Source organism: Canis lupus, chromosome 33 (assembly GCF_003254725.2).
Source record: "Canis lupus dingo isolate Sandy chromosome 33, ASM325472v2, whole genome shotgun sequence".
Classification (NCBI taxonomy): domain Eukaryota; kingdom Metazoa; phylum Chordata; class Mammalia; order Carnivora; family Canidae; genus Canis; species Canis lupus.
The window spans coordinates 18423843-18443068 of NC_064275.1; the positions used below are offsets into that span (position 1 = coordinate 18423843).

Here is a 19226-nt window from a genome sequence, read left to right on the forward strand (position 1 = left end):
AGGGGATGTTCCTGTGGCTTCAGGAGGTCCCTTAGGGAGGTAAGAGGTCCCCACTGGCCCAGTCAGAATGTGGGTGCGAAAGACACTAACTGATGCTTGAGGTGAAGTAAAAATAAAAGAGCTTGAGAGAGAAAACTTAAGCTTTCTGAGGTTTCTTTAGGCCCCTGGCACATGACGTAAGGGAGCCACCCTTCCTTCTCTGGGGCCTGGCACTGACGTCTGGGTGCTGACGTCGCTGGGTAGCATCTGCTCCAGTAGCAACCTGGCTGCGGGAGGGATAAGCAGAGAGTGATCTGGATGGAAAGGGATTCAAGAGGAGTTACTTTTAGTCCTGTTTTCATTAGCGGCTGTTAAACCGTTTTTAGAGGTCAACTGTATCATCCTATGAAAGGAAAAGACGTGTGGGGGACAGGATAGAGAGGGAATAAAGTGCAGCTTAGAGTGTGGTGTCCTTTCTTGAGTAAATCCTCACACGTGTCCCCCAGAAGGAGGACGTAAGTCACTGCAGATGCAGATAGCGGGGCTAGATCGCCCTTCTGGGAAGTAAGGACAATCACAATTTATTGAACACACAGCATTTTATTTTACCAACTAGAATGGTCAACTTAGCAAACAATGGTAGTTGCCTCGGGGCTGCAAGGGACTGTGTCATACTGGGTACACTGGTTGGTTATAACAAATTCAACTACTAGACCTGTATTTTGGAATGAGCATTTTTTTTTCTAGCAGGTAATTCAGACATTTCACAGAAGAGCATTTTGTCAGTCTTTATAGTGATCCGCACCTGAAAGATGGAATCGGTCTTGGAATTCAAGAGAAGTACGTGGAGGCGCGGCTCAAACCGAGCCGAGGACTAGGAGACGGAAGGTGTTGTCTGGAGTAGCGGCTGGGAGCACGGACAGACACCTCCGTGAACTGCTGGACCGCCCGGGACAGTCATCAGCCTTTGGACTTCCCTCAGGCCTAGCAGGTTGTGCTGAAGACAGGGGCCTTGGGTGCCACAGTTTCCCTGAAATGAGACGGGGCTGCCCATAGGCCGTTGGCTCCGTGGTGTCCCGCCTGCCGCGATGCCAAGCTGCTGGATGACTGACCCCCTGTGACTCCCTCTCTGCATACTTGCTGCCTCTAGTTTCTATTAAAGTTACATCTGTCAACACCCCGTGTTAAGCTGTAAGGACACATTTTCCTTCACAGACTCAGGCAGGCACACACTTGTCCTCTTAAAGTTTATGATGCTGAAAATAGAAGGGATGCATTTGAGTAGTGGAGCTGTACCCTGGTCTTTGAGGGACCGGCGGAGACGGATGCTCTCGTGAATGAATTAGCAATCCAAGAGAAATCAGAGGAGGAAGTCAAAGTCCCTGGAAGATTCCTTTGATCTAAGAAGTAGTTGACACAACGCGGAGCAGGGGGACGCATGCGTACGTGGGTGCCCATCCGGCGCCCCCCTGGTGCCCCACAGGCTCCTCTGGCTCCTCCGACTGTGCCCCCCAAGGCTCACGGTGGGGCGAGCAGCTGGAAGTCTGGGAGAATTTCGGCTACCTTCCTGCGGAGTTGCGCTCGCCTTTCTTCTTTTTTTCTTTCCTCTTTCATAAACTTCACAAACTTCTTCCAGGTCTCAAATGTGATCCAGAGAATCCTCCTTTAAACACAAAAGGAAAAAAAAGTTAAACACCATGGACTGGTTGACTTTCCGTCTGAGGTACATTAAAAACCGCAGAAGAGTAATTCTTGGAGTAAAAAGATAATGTTCTATAAAAGATGGAGAGGCCAAAACTGGGATTCTACGAAGAAAATAAAGCAGCGAAAGAGGATGGAGGGACCGACAAGTTACTTTTATTTTCCATCGGGGGGTCAGAGAAACCCTCTGGAGGTGACACCGAGGCAGAGCACCCAGGGGCCCCCGGAAATGCAGGCCACGAGGCATCCCCAGGTCATCTGGTCACAGCCTGTACCTGTGCTCAAGACGGGACCAGCGGCCTGGAGGCTCCAGCAGCCGAAGCCCTGAAGGTAGAGATGCTGGGAGAGCAATTGCAGCATCAAGGTCCAGGCACTGGGGCCCAGGTGCTCAGACTTACAGGCGTGTTTCACTGTGCTGCACTTCAGACAGCACGTTTTCTAAATTGAGCATTTGCCACAGCAGCCCTGCCTTGAGCAAGTCTATTGGCACCACCTTTCCAATAGCACTTGCTTATTTGTGTTTCTACATTGCAGTTTGGTAGTTCTCCCAATATTTCAGACATTTTCATTATCGTGGTATTTGTTACGGTGATTTGGGATCCGTGACCGTTGATGTGAATACTGTAACTGGGGCCCCATGAACCACACCCATATGAGACAGCAAACTTAAATATATGTGTCCTGATTGCTCGGCTAGCCCTCCCCCATCTTCTCCCCCTCTCCTCAGGCCTCCCTAGCCCCTGAGCTACAACGGTATTGAAATGAGGTCAGTTAATAACCCTGCACTGGCTTCCATGTGTTCCAGTGAAAGGAAGAGTCACACGTCTTTCTCTTTATTATTTTTAAAGATTTTATTTGACAGAGTACAAGTAGGCAGAGTGGCAAGCAGAGAGAGGGAGAAGCAGGCTCTCTCTGCTGAGCAGGGAGCCCAATGCGGGGCTCGATACCAGGACCCTGTGATCATGATCTGAGCTTAACCGACTGAGCCACAGCTCTCACTTTATTTTTTTATTTTTTATTTTATTTTATTTATTTACTTTTTCACAGCTCTCACTTTAAATCAAAAGCTGAAACTGATTAAGCTTAGTGAAGAAGGCATGTCAAAAGCCAAGACGGGCCAAAAGCTAGACATCTTTTGCCCAAAAGCCAAACTGAGTGCAAGGGAAAAGTTCTCAAAGGAAATTAAAAGCGTGAATCCAGTGAACACACAAATACTAAGAAAGCAAAACAGCCTTATTGCCAATATGGAGAAAATCTGGATAGAAGACTTTCAAACCAGGTACGACATTCTCTTCAGCTAAAGTCTAATCCAGGGCAAGGCCCTAACTATTCAATTCTAGGAAGGTTGAGAGGTGAGGAAGCTGCAGAAGGAAAGTTAGAAGCTAGCAGAGGTTGGTTCATAAGGTTTAAGGAAATGACCAGCTCAGTAAGATCCAAGTGCCCGGTGAAGCAGCAGGTGCTGATGTAGAAGCTGCAGCAAGTTTTCCGGAAGACCCAGCCAAGATAACTCGTGAAGGTGGCTACACTGAACAATAGGTTTGCAATATAGATGAAACAGTCTTACTGTGGAAGAAGATGCCAGCTAGGACTTTCTTAGGAGAAGTCAGTGCCTGGCTTCACAAAGCTACAAAGAACAGGCTGATATGTTAGGGGCTAAGGCAGCTAGAGACTTAAAGTTGAAGCCAGTGCTCCTTGATCATTCCAAAAACCAGGGCCCTTAAGAATTCTGCGAAGTCCACTCAGCCTGTGCTCTATACATGGGACAACAAAGCCTGGATGACAGCACATCTGTTTATAACAAGGTTTACTGAATATTTTAAACTCACTGTTGAGACCTATTGCTTGGGAAAAAAAGATTCCTTGCAAGATAGGACTGCTCACGGATAATGCACCTGGTCACCTGGGAGCTCTGATGGAGATGGACAACGAGATCAAGGTTTTCATGCCTGCTACACAGCATCCGTCCTGCAGCTCATGGGCCAAGGAGTCATTTTGACTTTCAAGTCTTATTTAAGAAACACTTTTCTTAGGGCTCTACCTCTCACATATAGGGATTCTTTTGATGGATCTGGGCAAAGTAGATTGAAAACCTTCTGGAAAGGATTCACCATTTAGATGTCATTAAGAACATTCATGATTCATGGGAAGAGGTCAAAATATCAGCATTCACAGGAGAGTGGAAGAAGTTGATTCCAATCCTCGTGGGTTGAAGGGTTCAAGACTTGAGTGGACAAAGTGTGTGCAGATATGAGGGAAACCGCAAGAGACCTAGAATCAGAAGTGGAGCCTGGAGATGTGACTGATCTGCTGCAGTCTCATGACACAACTTTAATAGATGAATGGTTGCTACTTACAGATGAGCAAAGAAAGTGGTTTCTTGAGATGGAATATACTCCTCGTGAAGATGTGAAGATGTGAAGACTGCTGAAGTGACAACAAAGGATTTACAACATTACATAAACTTGACCAAGCAGGGGATGGGAGGATTGATTCCAATTTTAAAAGAAGTTCTGTGGGTAAAGGGCTACCAAATAGTATCATATGCTACAGAGAAACTTTATGAAAGGAAGAGTCAGTTGGGGCAGTAAACTTGGTTGTTGTCTTTCTGAAGAAATTGCAGTCACCTCAACCTTCAGCAACCACCATCGTGGTCAATCAGCAATCATTAATATCAAGGCAAGACCATCGAGCAGCCAAAAGATTATGACTCCCTGAAAGCTCAGAGGATTGTTAGCCTTTTTGAATAAAGTTTTCTTAAGGTATGTATATTGTTTCTTTAGACATAATTCTTTTTTTTTTCTTTAGACATAATTCTATCGCACATTTAATAGTATAAACAAATTTTGTTAAGTACTGGGAAACCAAAAAATGCAATGGACTTATTATATTGCGATACTCGCTTTACTGCAGTGTTCTGGAACTGAGCCCCCGGTATCTCTGAGGTGCCTGTGTGTTGTTTAAAAAGCCCACTGGTAACATTACCTCCAACAATAAGCTACCACCACCCCTGAATTTTAGTTGGGAAAAGATTACCCTATTGTCAAGTTCTGGAATTATGGTTCTAGAGGGTCCCATGTTGAAGCGAGGATCACCTGCTGCCATAGGGAGACCTGCAGAGGCCTTTTAGGATAACAACTACCTGCACTAGGGCTGTGAAGCTAAGGCAGGTGGTCTCTGCACACTGGGAGAGTCAGCCTACTACTAGGCCATCAGGGCTGCCCTATTTTGTGAATCTCTTGACTGGTTTTTATAGATATACTTAATTTTGCTGCTTTTATACTTCCTGCTTTTCTTATTCCTGTTTACTCTTGACTTTCCAAAGAGTCCCCTTTAGCATTTTTGTAAAGCTGGCGGGCAGCCCTGGTGGCCCAGCAGTTTGACACTGACTTTGGCCCAGGGTGTGATCCTGGAGACCCAGGATCAAGTCCCACATCAGGCTCCCTGCATGGAGCCTGCTTCTTTCCCTCTCCCTGTGTCTCTGCCCCCCACCCCATGAATAAATTTTAAAAAAAACTTTTTTTAATGTTTTTTGTAAAGCTGGTTTAGTGGTGATGAATTTCTTTAATTTTTGTTTGTCTGGGAAACCCTTACTTTCCTATTTTGAATGATAGCCTTGCTGGATAGAATATTCATGGCTGCAAATTTTTTCTTTCAGCACTTTGAATGTATCATGCCATTTTCTTCTGGCCTGCAACATTTCTGTTGAAAAATCAGCTGATAGCCGTAGGGGTTTTCCTTTATATGTAACTGTTTTCTCTGCTATTTTAAAAACTCGCTTTCACTACATTTTTGCCATTTTAATTACCCTGTGTTTTGGTGTAAAAAGAGACAAAGGAGGAGGACACTATGTAATCATAAAGGGAACAACCCAAAGGAACATACAACAATTGTAAACAGTTATGTACCCAACATGAGAGCACTCAATACATAAAGCAGCTAATAAAGTAATTGATAGTAGTACAATAATAGGAGAATTCAACATCCCACTTATATCAATAGATCATCCAAACAGAAAATCAACAAGGAAACAGTGGCTTAGAATGACACATTGACCAGATGGGTCTAATAGTCAGAACATTCTACCCTAAAACAGGAGAATACACTTTCTTTGCAACTGCACATAGAACATTCTCCAGAACAGATTGGATGTTAGAACACAAACCAGATCTCACCCAATTCAAAAAGATCAAAGTCATGCCATGCATCTTTTTTGATACAATACCATGAAACTGGAAATCAACCACAAGAAAAAAAATCTAGAAATGACAAATACAAAGAGGTTAAATAACATGCTACTAAACAATGAATGGGTCAACCAAGAAATCAAAAAGGAAATAAAACATTACATGGAAACAAATGAAAATACAATAGTCCAAAATCTCTGGATGTAGCCAGAGCTGTTCCAAATGGGAAGTTTATAAGCCTACCTCAAGAAGCAAGAAAAATCTCAGAAAAAGAACAAACAAAATCCCAAACCAGTAGGAAGGAAAGAAATAATAAAAACTAGAACATAAATAAAACTGAAAAAACAAAAACAAAAACAAAAAAACTAAACCCCAAATCCCCATAATAGAACAATTCAGTGAAACCAAGGAGCTGGTTCTTTGGGGGGAAAAAGATAACAAAATTGATAAAGCCTTAGCCAGACTCATCAACAAGAGGACTCAAAATCAGAAGTGAAAAGAGAAATAACCAACACCACAGAAATAAAAAGGATTATAAGAGAATATTATGAAAGACTATATGCCAACAAATTGGACAACCTAGAAGAAATGGATAAATTCCTAGAGACATATAACCTCCCAAAATCTTCCTGATTTTGGAAACATAACCTTCCTGAATCAGGAAGAAATAGAAAATTTGAACCAACCAGTTACCAGCAATGAAATTGGATCAGTAACCAAAAAACTCCCAAGAAACAAAAGTCCAGGACAAGATGGCTTCACAGGTGAATTCAAATATTTAAAGAGTAGTTAATACCTATTTTTCTCAAACTATTCCACAAAATAGTAGAGAAAGAAAGTTTCCAAATTCATTCTATGAGGCCAGCATTACCCTGATACCAAAACCAAACAGACACTACAAAAAAGGGGCATCTGGGTGGCTCATTTGGTTAAAATCAAATCCAGGTCTCGATTTCAGGGTCATGAGTTCAAGCCCGGCATTGGCCTCCATACTGGGAATGGACCTACTTTAAAAAACAAACAAAACCACCACTACGAAAAAGAATTACAGGCCAATATCTTTAATGAACATAGACACAAAAATCCTCAACAAAATACTAGCAAACCTAATCCAATAATACATTAAAAAAATCATTGACTACAATCCTGGGGTGCAAGCATGGTTCAATATTCACAAATCAATATGATACATTAGATCAATATGAGAAAGTATAAAAACCATATAATCATCTTAGTAGATGCAGAAAAAGCATTTGATAATGTAACAACATCTATTCATGATAAAAATTCTCTACAACATAGGTTTAGTGGGAACATAACATAATAAAGGCCATATATGAAAGAAAGGAAAGAAGAAAGAAAAAAAGGAAAGAAAGAGAAAGGCCATACATGAAAAACCCACAGCTAACATCATACTCAATGGGGAAAAATGGAGAGCTTTCCCCCTAAATCAGGAACAAGACAAGGATGCCCACTCTCACCGTTTTTATTCAACATAGTACTGGATGGAAGTCCTAGCCACAGCCATCAGACAAGAAAAAGAAATAAAAATCATCCAAATTGTCAAGGAGGAAGAAAATAAAACTTTCACTATTTGCAGAGGACATACTATTTATAGAAAACCCTAAAGACTCCACCAAAAAAACTATAGAAGTGATACATGGATTCAGTAAGGTTGCAGGATACAAACTCATTATACAGAAATCTGCTGCATTTCTACACACTAGTAATGAAGTTCCAGAAAGAAAAATTAAAACGATTCCATTTACACCAAAATAATAAAATACCTAGGAATAGCTTTAACTAAGGAGGTGAAAGATCTATACTCTGAAAACTATAAAACACTGATGAAAAAAGTTGAAGAGGACACAAACAAAATGGAAAGATCTTCCATGCTCATGAATTGGGAGAACAAATATCATTAAAATGTCCGTACTACCCAATTAATCTAGAGATCTAATGCAATCCCTATAAACATTTCTCACAGAACTAGAATAATCCTAAAATTTGTATAGAATTAAAAAAGACTAAAAAAGACTTTTTTAAAAAAGATTTTATTTATTTATTCATGAGAGACACAGAGAATGAGAGAGGCAGAGACATAGACAGAGGGAGAAGCAGGCTTCCACACAAGGAGCCCAACATGGGACTCAATCCCAGGTCTCCAGGATCACACCTTGGCCTGGAAGCAGTGCTAAACCGCTGACCTGGGCTGCCCTTAAAAAAGACTCTGAACAGTGAAAGCCATCTTGAAAAAGAACAAAACTGGAGGTATCACAATCCCAAATTTCAAGATACATTACAAAGCTGTAGTAATCAATACAGAATGGCATTGGCAGAAAAACAGACACACAGATCAATGGAACAGAATAGAGAGCTCAGAAATAAACCCATGATTATATAGGCAATTAATCTTCAATAAAGGAGGCAAGAATATGCAATGGGAAAAGGAAAGTCTGTTCAACAAGTGTGTTGGGTAAACTGGACCATTTTCTTATACTACACAGAAAAACTTAACATGGACTGAAGACCTAAATGTGAGAACCAAAACCATGAAAATCCTAAAAGAGAGTATCAGCAGTAATTTCTTGGATATAAGCCACAGAAACATTTTCCTAGACAGGTAAGGCAAAGAAAACAAAAGCAAAAATAAACTGTTGGGACTGCATCAAAATAAAAAGCTTCTGCAGGGGCAGCCCGGGTGGCTCAGTGGTTTAGCGCCACCTTCAGCCCAGGACATGATCCTGGAGACCCGGGATCGAGTCCCGCATCGGGCTCCCCCCATGGAGCCTGCCTCTCCCTCTGCCTGTGTTTCTGCCTCTGTGTGTGTCTCTCTCATGAATAAATAATTAAAATCTTAAAAAAAAAAAAAAGCTTCTCCAAAGGAAACAATCAACAAAACAAAAAGACAACCTACTGAATGATATGATTATGTCCAATAAGGGGTTAGTATCCAAAATATATAAAGAACTTCAACTCAACACAAAAAAAATAATAAAATTAAAAACAGAAAACACAGACTTTTTTTTTTCCAAAGAAGACATACAGATGGCCAACCAGCAAATGAAAAAATGCTAAACATCATTCGTCATCAGAGAAATGAAAATCAAAACCACAATGAGTTATCACTTCACACCTATCAGAGTGGCTGAAATAAAAAACCAAACAAACAACAAATGGCGAGGATGTGGAGAAAGAGGAACCCTTGTGCATTGTTGGTGGGAATGTAACTGGTGCAGCCACTGTGGAAAACAGTATGTATGTTCCTCAAAAAATTAAAAATGGAACTACCTTATCATCCAGTAATTCTACTGGGTGTTTACCTAAAGAATATCAAAACACTAATTCAAAAAGATACAGGAATCCCTATGTTCACTGCAGTATTATTTACAACAGCCACATTATAGAAGCAACACAAGTATCAAGAGATGAATAGAGATGTATATACAATGGACTATTATTCAGCCATAAAAAGAACGAAATCTTGCCATTTTCAATAACATCGATGGAGCTAGAGGGTAATGCTAAGTGAAATAAGTCAGAGAAAGGCAAATACCATATGATTTCACTTATATGTGGAATTTAAGAAACAAAGGAGACCAACGGCCCCCCCCCCCCCCCCAAAAAAAAAACAAACCTAGACTCTTGAATATGCAAACTGCTGGTGGTTGCCCGACAGGAGAGGAGTATGGGGATGGGTGCCATGGGTGAAGGGGATTAAGAGTGCACTTACTGTTACAAGCACTGAGTAGTGTATAGAATTGTTGAATTACTATATTGTACACCTGAAACTAACACTGTATGTTGATTATCCCAGAATTAAAAGACAATAAAACAAGGAGGGTAACAATAATAATTGCTTAATCATAGAGATGTCATTTATCCAATGCCATCACATATGTAAAATAAATAGAATGGTATCTATAGTATAAAAAATATAAGTAGTGGTTCATCAGAGAGGAACTGGACAAGCATCCAGCTGAGCTCTAACTGCAGAACTACACAGGAAGTCCTGATAATGAGACACTTGGGTCTGGCTGACATCTTGTCCTGCCAAGTATAAAATTCTAGATTTATAAAGTTATAAATCTGTATGTAATTATAAATTAATATATTGAGAAGTGATGTAAATATGTAAGATTATACCTCATGTCCTTATTGGGATCATCTTTCTAAGTGTTACTGCATTTCTAAGATGAGGCCTCACACTAATAAATGTCTCTCCTTCCTTCTTTTTCATCCACGGCTTTTCTAGACAATAAGCTTTCATTCATATAACACTGAATAAGAACTTTGAATGTCAGTTTTTAAATGTTAAAGTTCCCTTTTAAAAGACCTGTGACTAAATAATAGTGTGACTCCTGTTAAGAAAATCCATCCATTTATTTATGTACCAAGTATCTACTGTGCACCTATACTGGGCACCGTCACACCCTGAGAACCCAGTAGTGAGCAAGGTGTAGTGCTTCCATGTTGGGAGGGACAGACGATTAATGTGTAAACAATAAATTATATCATTTCAGAGAGTCTTCAGTGAAGGAAATTGAGCAGGACAAGGACAGACGGGGATATGGGGACGGTCAGGGAGGGGCACTGATCCAGGTTGTGGGAAAGCTCTGAAGCAGACGTGAGGTTTATAGGAGGAACACTAGGAGGCCAGTGGGGCTGGCCATGGAGAATGGAGCAAAGGGAAGCCTGAAGTCTCGGCGATGCTTTATCAACTAGACACTGGCTGAGAATTTATTTCTTGTTGAAGGCATGGATTCCCCTACTGATCTCACAACTTCAAACCCTGAATAGGATCACTACCTTACCACTGGGATCTTAGAATCTACAAACGAGACTAAATTCGGAAACTGGGAAAAGAGATGGGCTACAGCAAGAAGAGAATGGGCTGAGGCCAGCAGGCCTGACTCAAAGCCCAGGTCCCACCCTTTTTTATTTGTGTATCGCAGGCAACTGGCCTGCTTATAGCCTCAGCTTCGTCACCTGAAAATGGAAACATCTACACCGCCCCCTCCCCTTTCTAGCTGTCCTGTGCCACATCAAGCAGCTGCCCCAGTGAATCTCTGTACGTGGCAGCTGAACAATAGAAAGAAAATAAAGGTGGACAAACAGGATGTCTGGTAACAACACATGAACAACGACAAGAAATAAAACATAGCTGTCTGCAGGGGAAGCATGCATTAGTGACGTACATTACCCTGGTTAGTCTCAACAACTCCATAACATCGGTTCTTTCGTTACCCTCACTTTATAAAAAAGGAACGGGGAGGCTCCAAAAGGTTATTTGTCTAGGGTCACAAAGACTCTGAGTCTTAAACTTCACCCTTCAAAGTGAAGCATTTATTCAAAGGCAAGTCCACTGAGTACCCTAACTCGTTGCTTATTTTACTTTAGACCAAATCAGAATCAAGCTGCTTATGTTTTCCCAGCCCACAGGTATCAGTAACCTGTAAAGTAAACAAGGTTGAGCAGGCTTCGCTGGTGGTGGGCACCCTAGCGGCAGCACAGTAGGAACACTTTCGTAAAAACCGGACACTTGCACAGGCACAGACACCCAAGCGAAAACAAAGCAGCAAACAGTATTGTGGCTGTAGTGGGGGCGGGGGGGGGGGGTCACTCTCCACCTCCAAAGCAGGATGCCCGCCTCATGGCTTGGAGGCATATGCCCACCACCATGTCATGCTCATAAGCAATGACAACTGATCATCAAAACCCAGATCATTTCTTTACTCTCAAAGGGAAGGATGTAATCAAATTTAGAACATTTCTATCCAAAACACTTAAAACTAGAAAAATCAAGAAAAAGCAAATATAGAATAACTTATTCCCCAAGGACACTGGATCAAATAAGACATCACTGCATTATAAATATTAATACGGCATACACTAGGATTCCACTTCTATACAGTTCCAAACCAGGCAACACGAAATTACAGCCTTGAAGGCTTCATCCTTACGTCAAAGTGAAAAGAAACCCAAGGACATGCTCCTGGTAAAAGTCAGGATAGGGTGCCTGGGTGGCTCAGTGGTTGAGCGTCTGCCTTTGGCTCAGGTCAGTTGACCTTTAGGAGGGCAGAGCAGGGCTTGTAACTGAGAAGGAGCCTGTTTCTCGACCTCAGTGGTGATGACACGGTTCCCACTTGACAGTAACTCATTAAGCTGTATCTGTCTGCTTTAAGCACTTTTCTAGATTTGTATTCTATTTCACAAGGTTAAGAACAATTGAACTTCAAAGATAAACCTGTATGACTATTAATAAAGTAGACCATGCACTTTGCTCAGGTGTGTGTTTCATGTATTTCTTACCATTTTACAGTCTGGGCAGCCCCTGTGAGGCAGAGAAGGCAGCAGGCATCCTGCTCATCCCCATTTTAAGATGGGGGCCCTGGAGTTCTAGGGGTCACCTGTCTTGCCTTCACCCACAGAGCCAGTGGGTGAGCTGGGACTCCCCCCACTGTCTGGTATCGGGGAGTGCCCAGCTCTCACTCTGCCTTTCAGCCAGAGAAGAGACTCTGGAACAGCTGTGAAGTCTGAGCCAATTTCCTCAGAGATAGGCTCACCTGTCACTGTGCTCCACTGCAGTCTTGTGCTTGCTTTGGGAATCGATCTTGGCCTCCCTGACCACATTAAACCAGGCCCCAAATATCTTCTTCTGAAGAAAATGTGCACACAGTTCTTGTGCTTCTTCCTCCAGATGAGTCAGATACTGGGGAAGAGGACAGGAACAGAAGTGAGACAGAGGGTATCACAAAGACTTAGGGCAAATAAATCTTTTTTTTTTTTTTTTTTTTTTTTAAGATTTTGTTTATTCATGAGACACAGAGAAAGAGAGAGAGAGGTAGAGACACAGGCAGAGGGAGAAGCAGGTTCCATGCAGGGAGTCCGAAGCGGGACTCGATCCCAGGACCCCGGGATCACGCCCTGAGCCAAAAGCAGATGCTCAACCGCTGAACCACCCAGGGATCCCAAGTCTTAGGGTAAATAAACAGTATGAAAGAGAACTGCAAAGAAAAAGGAAAAGGAAATAACTGCAACAAACACAGAACAGAAAAACAAGAGACACTGGGGGCACAGAAAGGGAGAGAGAACACGGCAGCCAAGATAACATCCTGTGCCATGTACTCAAAGAACAATGGAGCCGGAGGTATAGAAACAGTTAAAAGATGGAGAGGGTAGGTTTTTAGTAAAATCACTTGAGCAATTATGGGACAAGAAACAAGAAACGAGTATAAAAACAAAAGCTGATGTAATGATACATTACAGTTTACAAACAGTTTATGAAACACTGAAAAATGTTTTATACTAAGAATTGATTTGACATTTTCATATTCATTTCGAAGCAAGGAACTGGATGGACTATTCTATATTTTTGAGAAAACAATGGTTGTAGACATCTGGATTGCATCTAATTTTCTTACGTAGGATTGAGCAGAGAGATGTATTTAAAGCTTCCATCCCTGGGGCCTTACCTGCAGCCAGCTCCGGATAACTCTCCTAAGCAGTATTTGGCAATAAAATTGATCAGCCCGGGCTGTCTTCCTAGTCAGGATTTCCTGACTATACTGGAACCAGGAAAGCAGGCATTTTCTCTGGAGAGCTAAGGAGTGATGTTCTTCAGCCACCTGGACAATTTTTTAAATGAGAAAAGGCAATTATTCCTTATATGTTTAATCATTTAAGGAAACACACATTACCTTGGCAAATGATGCTAGAGACGACATGTGGGCAGTTATGGGAGTAATCTTAGGGACATTCAGACTATGTCCTAGGAGCTGTCACTCCTGACCTTATTTTACGGTGGTTTTAGATTCACATCATGCATAGCCTTTCTGCGTTGACTCCCTGAGGAACACAGCGACTGGCTGGTTATTAGGAAAATAGAATAAACCTCCAAAGCCATTATTTCACTTGCGTCAAGTTTTGAATTGTGTAGCTGACGACATTCTCAGTTTGTTCTCCTGGAGCTTGGACTCCATGATAAACCTCTCTATTATGTACTTAACCACCATATCTAATTGAGGAAATGTCAATATTGTCAATCAGTTTTATAGTATGAGCTGTCATCCACATTGCATTTCAGACATTATCAATAAACCACAAAACCATTTGATAGGAAAATAACATGAATAATTTAATGTCTTACCAACTTAAAAGGTTCAGAGAGCATCATTCTATCTATTCAAAATAAACACATAACTCAGAGTTTATGAGTTTTAAAAGGTAACTTATATTCTTTCAAGAGGCAGGAACCCTTCTCTCTCAATCCTGTCCAGACACAATTTTCTAAGCCTTGTCTAGCCACCCAGCACCGTGAATGGGAATGATCCAAGTGAATCTATTGGCCAGGATGATCATCCAGGAGGCCCCTTTGGTACTTGAGACTGGTCTCGGTCCTGACTCATCCCAGCCTCGAGCCAAAAGGCAAGGGGAGCCTTCTGTGCTCCCCATTCTTCATCCTCTGGGAAAACAGAGAACCAGGAAGAAAAAAGATGACCAGAAGGTCTCATGGAAGTGCTGAAAATGGTTTTTGGAATAAGTATAGAGCACACAGGAGTTTAAGGGAAAATGCTAATTAACTCTTCTGAAAAAATGTTACAAATAAGGCAGAAACTGTTTACTTGGACCTTTCTTTTTTTTCTTTTTTCCTATCCCTTCCTGGAAGCGAACTCAGATGGTAGATAAGCTACTACCCCTTCCTTTCACTGTCCTCCAGAACTTTTCCTTTTACTTATTTTTATTTTTTAACTTTCAACTGGTGGTTGCCATCTACATAAACACTCTGATTCTTGCACAGCTCAAGGGCAGGCCCAAGCTGGGCAGCATTCCTGGCAGACTCAGGTGCAGGCCACACTTCAGCTCTGTAACCAATGTGTTATGTGACTTTAAGTAAGTCACTTCTCCTCTCTAGGGCTCAGTGCCCTTATTACAAATGGAAGGAGATGGAGAGGACTGCTAATGTTCTAAAATTCTATTATGGCCACGTCCCGATCCCTGGAACCTGTAAATAAGTTACCTTACGTGGTATAAAAGGGATTTTGCAAATATGATTAAGTGAAGGATCTTAAAATGGAGAGATTATCTTGCATTATATGTGAGAGCCCTAAATGTAATCACAAGTATTCTTGTCAGGGAGAGGTGGGACGGTGAGCATCAGTACATGTGACCTGAAAGCAGAGAGCAGAGTGACTCAAGGAGGAAACTGAGAGCACTAGCATGCAGATGGCCCCTAGAAGGTGAGAAAGGCAAGGAAACCAATTCCCCCCCCGACCACCACCACCCTGGAACCACCAGAAGGAAACATGCGTTGCTGACACTCTGACCTTACTCCAGCAAGTCCAATTTTAAGTTAATAAACTTGTGTTATTTTAAGCCACCAAGGTTGTGGTACTTTGTTGTAATAGCAATAGGAAGCTTATACACTTGCTATGAGCTACAGAGGTGATTCCCAAAATGTGGCGCTCAGACCACTCAGAATCCCCTGGGCTACTTTTTAAAAATGCAGATTCCCTGACACACAGCAGCTAACAACTCATACCTACTGAGAATACCTAGAGGTGGAACTAGGAGTGTGCATTTTTGTAAGTTCTCTAGATAAATAGAAAACAAGTTTTATGAACAGAAGTTTGGAAATGGTTTCAGATCTGTTTTCCTGTTTTTATTTTAATTGGGTTTTTCTATATCTTTTAAAGTCTATAGTTGTCATTTTGAGCTCAAACTCCTGTTTCTATTTTTATATTCTAATAAATAAATTAAAACAATTTTAATTTGCTTATTCACCCCATAGATTCAACTTTGGTTTAGAATTTTCTATCTTTTTTGATTTTATCCAGTCAAAAACTACGATCAAAAAAGAAGAGCTGATAGGAATAGAAGAATGAATCTTTCCAATCCGTCTGCTTTTCTTTTGTAAACTAATAAATGAACCCCCACCCCAAATATACAAAAGTCAGATAAAACTAGAAGCATTCAAGTTGGATAGCAAACAATCTTTGTAGTAGTGTACTATAAGAAGAAAATTTCAATTCAAATGTCAAATTTCATTTCCAGATTCATTCACTCAGAAGACAGAGTCAGCCCTCCCATCTCATTACTTGGGAAAAAGCCAAAGCAAAATAGCAATGGCTTGGGGGCACAGATGGATCCTCTTGCCCTCAGGCCTGATCACCACAAATGGGCTTCCTCAGCTGGTTTGGAATACTCAATAATACTGGAAACAATAGTAAGGATGCTGAGGACAAAAAATCAGGGACAGAGGAAAAAACAGTGAGAAGGGTACTTGGGAAGGTGAAAAGAAAATGTAAGAAACAGGAAGAGAACACAGAGAATGAAGAATGAATAGATGAAGTAGGGAGGGGAAAAAAAATGCAGCCTAAGTCAGGTTCACAGAGGCATAACCTGCAGCATTACTCAATTTAGTGGGACACTTATGATATTTGGTTTTCATAACCCAAAATGCTAGTTTTACTTTTCTGTATTAACTGGGCCAAATACGGAAGAGTGGTCATAACTAGATTAGATTATTGTACTTATTTTTAAGCAGAACTCTTAAAATAACACTTCACCTATTTTGAGCTTCTGATCATTTAGTTTAGAATGCCTTGCCCTATACACTGGGTAAATTTGAAGTTTAATGTTATTTAATTTTATATATCTCTGTAGCAGAATAGGTTATTGGTCCCTATAATAGGATTATATATCCTTACTCTTTGTATATGATTTCACAATACCTCTCAATAAAGTAGATGAAATTTTTTTCTCCCCTAATGACCTTAAATCTGGCTCTATGATTTGCTTTGGCTAATGAGATGTCGGTGGACATGATATGAGCAGAGGTATTGTATGGGTTTATGTCATTGGGTTTAGTTATTGCACTTAGACATCTGCCAGGTGAAAAGCATGGCCTGAATTTCCACTGAAGGCAGAAAGAGGCTGTGGAGAGAGACCTGAATGTAATCCATAGCTGGCCCACAGACATGTAAGAAATAAATGCCTAAATTGTAAGCCACTGATTTTTGAGGGCTGTTTGTTATGTAGCTTTATTGAAACAGAAACCTAATACTTTATGGCAATTATTTCTTCTTTATGAGAAACATGGCTAAAATTGAGAAAGGCCTGTATTCATATTACTTTGAAAGTCTTTAATAGAAAATCTACTCGTACTGTTTCCAACCTATCCAGTTACAGAAATCTTTCTCCATGTTTGAAGACCAAATCGGAACTCTTATCCAAAACAAAAAAATACATACACTCAATTAGTTTTTACTTTTTGGCTTTTAAATCGCCAAACCACCCTCAAATCCTAATTGGGTGTTTTATTCCATTTGAAAAGTCCATTTTGTAATCTTGGAAGGAAGTGTGTCACACTATACCTGGATGTTTTGCTTGCTTTGCGTTCTCAATCTCTTCCAAGGCTCCAGGCCTTTTTTTCTTAGCAACACTCTTTCATAATGTTCTCTGGCTACTGCTTCCAGCTGCTGGTTCCTCTTAATTCTCTTCTGCTTCTCAAGTTCTTTCTGGGAAAAATTAAAAAGTAAAACTGCTGAGGAGGGACCAAGATGGTGACCCAGGAGGTCCTCAACTTCCCTCCTCCCTTAGATCCACTCAAATGTATAGCTACAAATGAAGCATTTCGCTCTGAAAGAAATCTAGAAATGACCTGAGTGACTCTTCCCTATCAAGTGAAGGAGAAAATACCCATATCAAAGTGGGTAGGAAAGGCTGCAACACACTCTTGACATAAACCCAATCCCTGGCACTGCACCACACAACAGGGAGGGAACTCCCAACTCAGAGCTTCTCTCTGAGGAATGAAGGATTTGGACTGCACATCTAGCACCTCAACTTTCAAAACCACCACCCAAAGGATGGGCCCCTAAAATGACTGGCTCTGAAAGCCACTGAGGCTTGTGTCCATAAGATCATAAAACTATAGGAAACAGAGAAATGGTTCTTCAAGGATGTGTGAACACTTCTTATGGTTATTGCCCTAAGGCTTAGCCCTGAGGGAACAGGCAAATTAGCCCCACTCCCAGTCTCTCTGAAAGGGGTTTGACTTATACCTTAATAAACTAATGCCTATTAGCTTCTAACTAAGCACACGTTTAGGGACTGGCTGTGGTCCTCCCCAAAGGGAAGTGCCTGATAGACCCTTCCTCTGCCTTCTCCCTCTAGCCAGTCTAACAATAAAACCAGACCACCAGCATCTCTCTGGAAGGAGCAAGGACACAGTCCATTACCCACATTTGTGATTACCACTGAGGGATGGGATCCTGGTTTGCCTGACTCTGAAAGCCAGTGCAGCTTATATTCACAAGTCCTATAGGGGTGTAGGAGTACCCCTCTCCCCTTGTGGCTATCTACCAGGGCTCAGTGCAGAGGGAGCAGACAAACACATCTCACAGTTTCTCTCTGGAAGGGGCTTAGTTACCTACATTCCCAGCTGCTGCCTGAGGGTACAGTTTTTAATCAGCTTACATCTAGGTGCTGACTGAGACTCTCCCATTTGGACAGTGACAGGTGTTGGTACATGCTCAACTACCAGGAGTCAAGAACAAGGACAGCAGATTGGATGATCACAAAAGTTTGAGAGACAACCAAGAGCCTGAGCAAGGCTGACTACAAGGTCTATCTCCCACATGAGACCACTATGTCAAGACTAGGAGTGGCTGCTTTATCTAGGGTGCAGAAACCAACAGGGAAGCCAAGAAAAATAAAGAAACAGGGGACTGTCTTCCAAGCAAACAAACAAGATGAATCTCCAGAAACCAATCTTAATGAAATAAGTGACTTACCCAGTAGACAGTTCAGAAACAGTGATCATAAAGATTCTCACTGAGGTCAGGAGAGCAATGCATGAATGAAGAATTTCATCAAAGAGATACAAAATATTAAAAAACAAACAAACATAAATCAGCTGATGATTACAGTAACTGAATCAAAAAGTTCAATAAAGGGGTTCAACAGCCAAATATATCAGCAGAAGAAAGGACCAGTCAACTTAAAGACAGTGCAGAGAATTCATCCAATCAGAGGAAAAAGAAAAAAGAATGAACATAGCCTAAGGGGTGATGCGACACCATCAAGGGTACAAATATATGCATAGAAGAGAGAAAGGGGCAAAAAGCTTATTAGAAGAAATACTGGCTGAAAACTTCCCTTTCCTGGGGAACGAAATAGACATCCATATCCAAGAAGCCCAAAGAATACCAAACAAAATGAATCTAAAGAGCCACACGCTAAGACACATTATAAATTGTCAAACATGAAAGACAAAGAGAGAATCATAAAAGCAGCAAGAAAAAAGCAACTTGTTACATATAAGGGCACTCTCATAAGACGATCAAGTTTTTCAGCAGA

At 41.3% G+C, this 19226-nt stretch overlaps 1 protein-coding gene across 4 annotated transcripts in view; it reads right to left on the bottom strand.

The window, feature by feature from the left end:
- Nucleotides 1-559: 559 nt before the first annotated feature.
- Nucleotides 560-19226, bottom strand: part of CCDC191 (coiled-coil domain containing 191) — an 88596-nt gene continuing 69929 nt past the window's right edge. For all 4 annotated transcript variants that reach the window (XM_025477162.3, XM_025477172.3, XM_025477181.3 and 1 more), the window contains 4 exons: nt 17240-17383; nt 13340-13492; nt 12431-12576; nt 560-1642 (listed from right to left, as the gene is read on the bottom strand). In XM_025477162.3, the coding sequence (XP_025332947.3) occupies nt 1498-1642; nt 12431-12576; nt 13340-13492; nt 17240-17383 (588 nt within the window). In that variant the 3' untranslated portion in view covers nt 560-1497. The remainder of the gene's footprint in view (nt 1643-12430; nt 12577-13339; nt 13493-17239; nt 17384-19226) is intronic.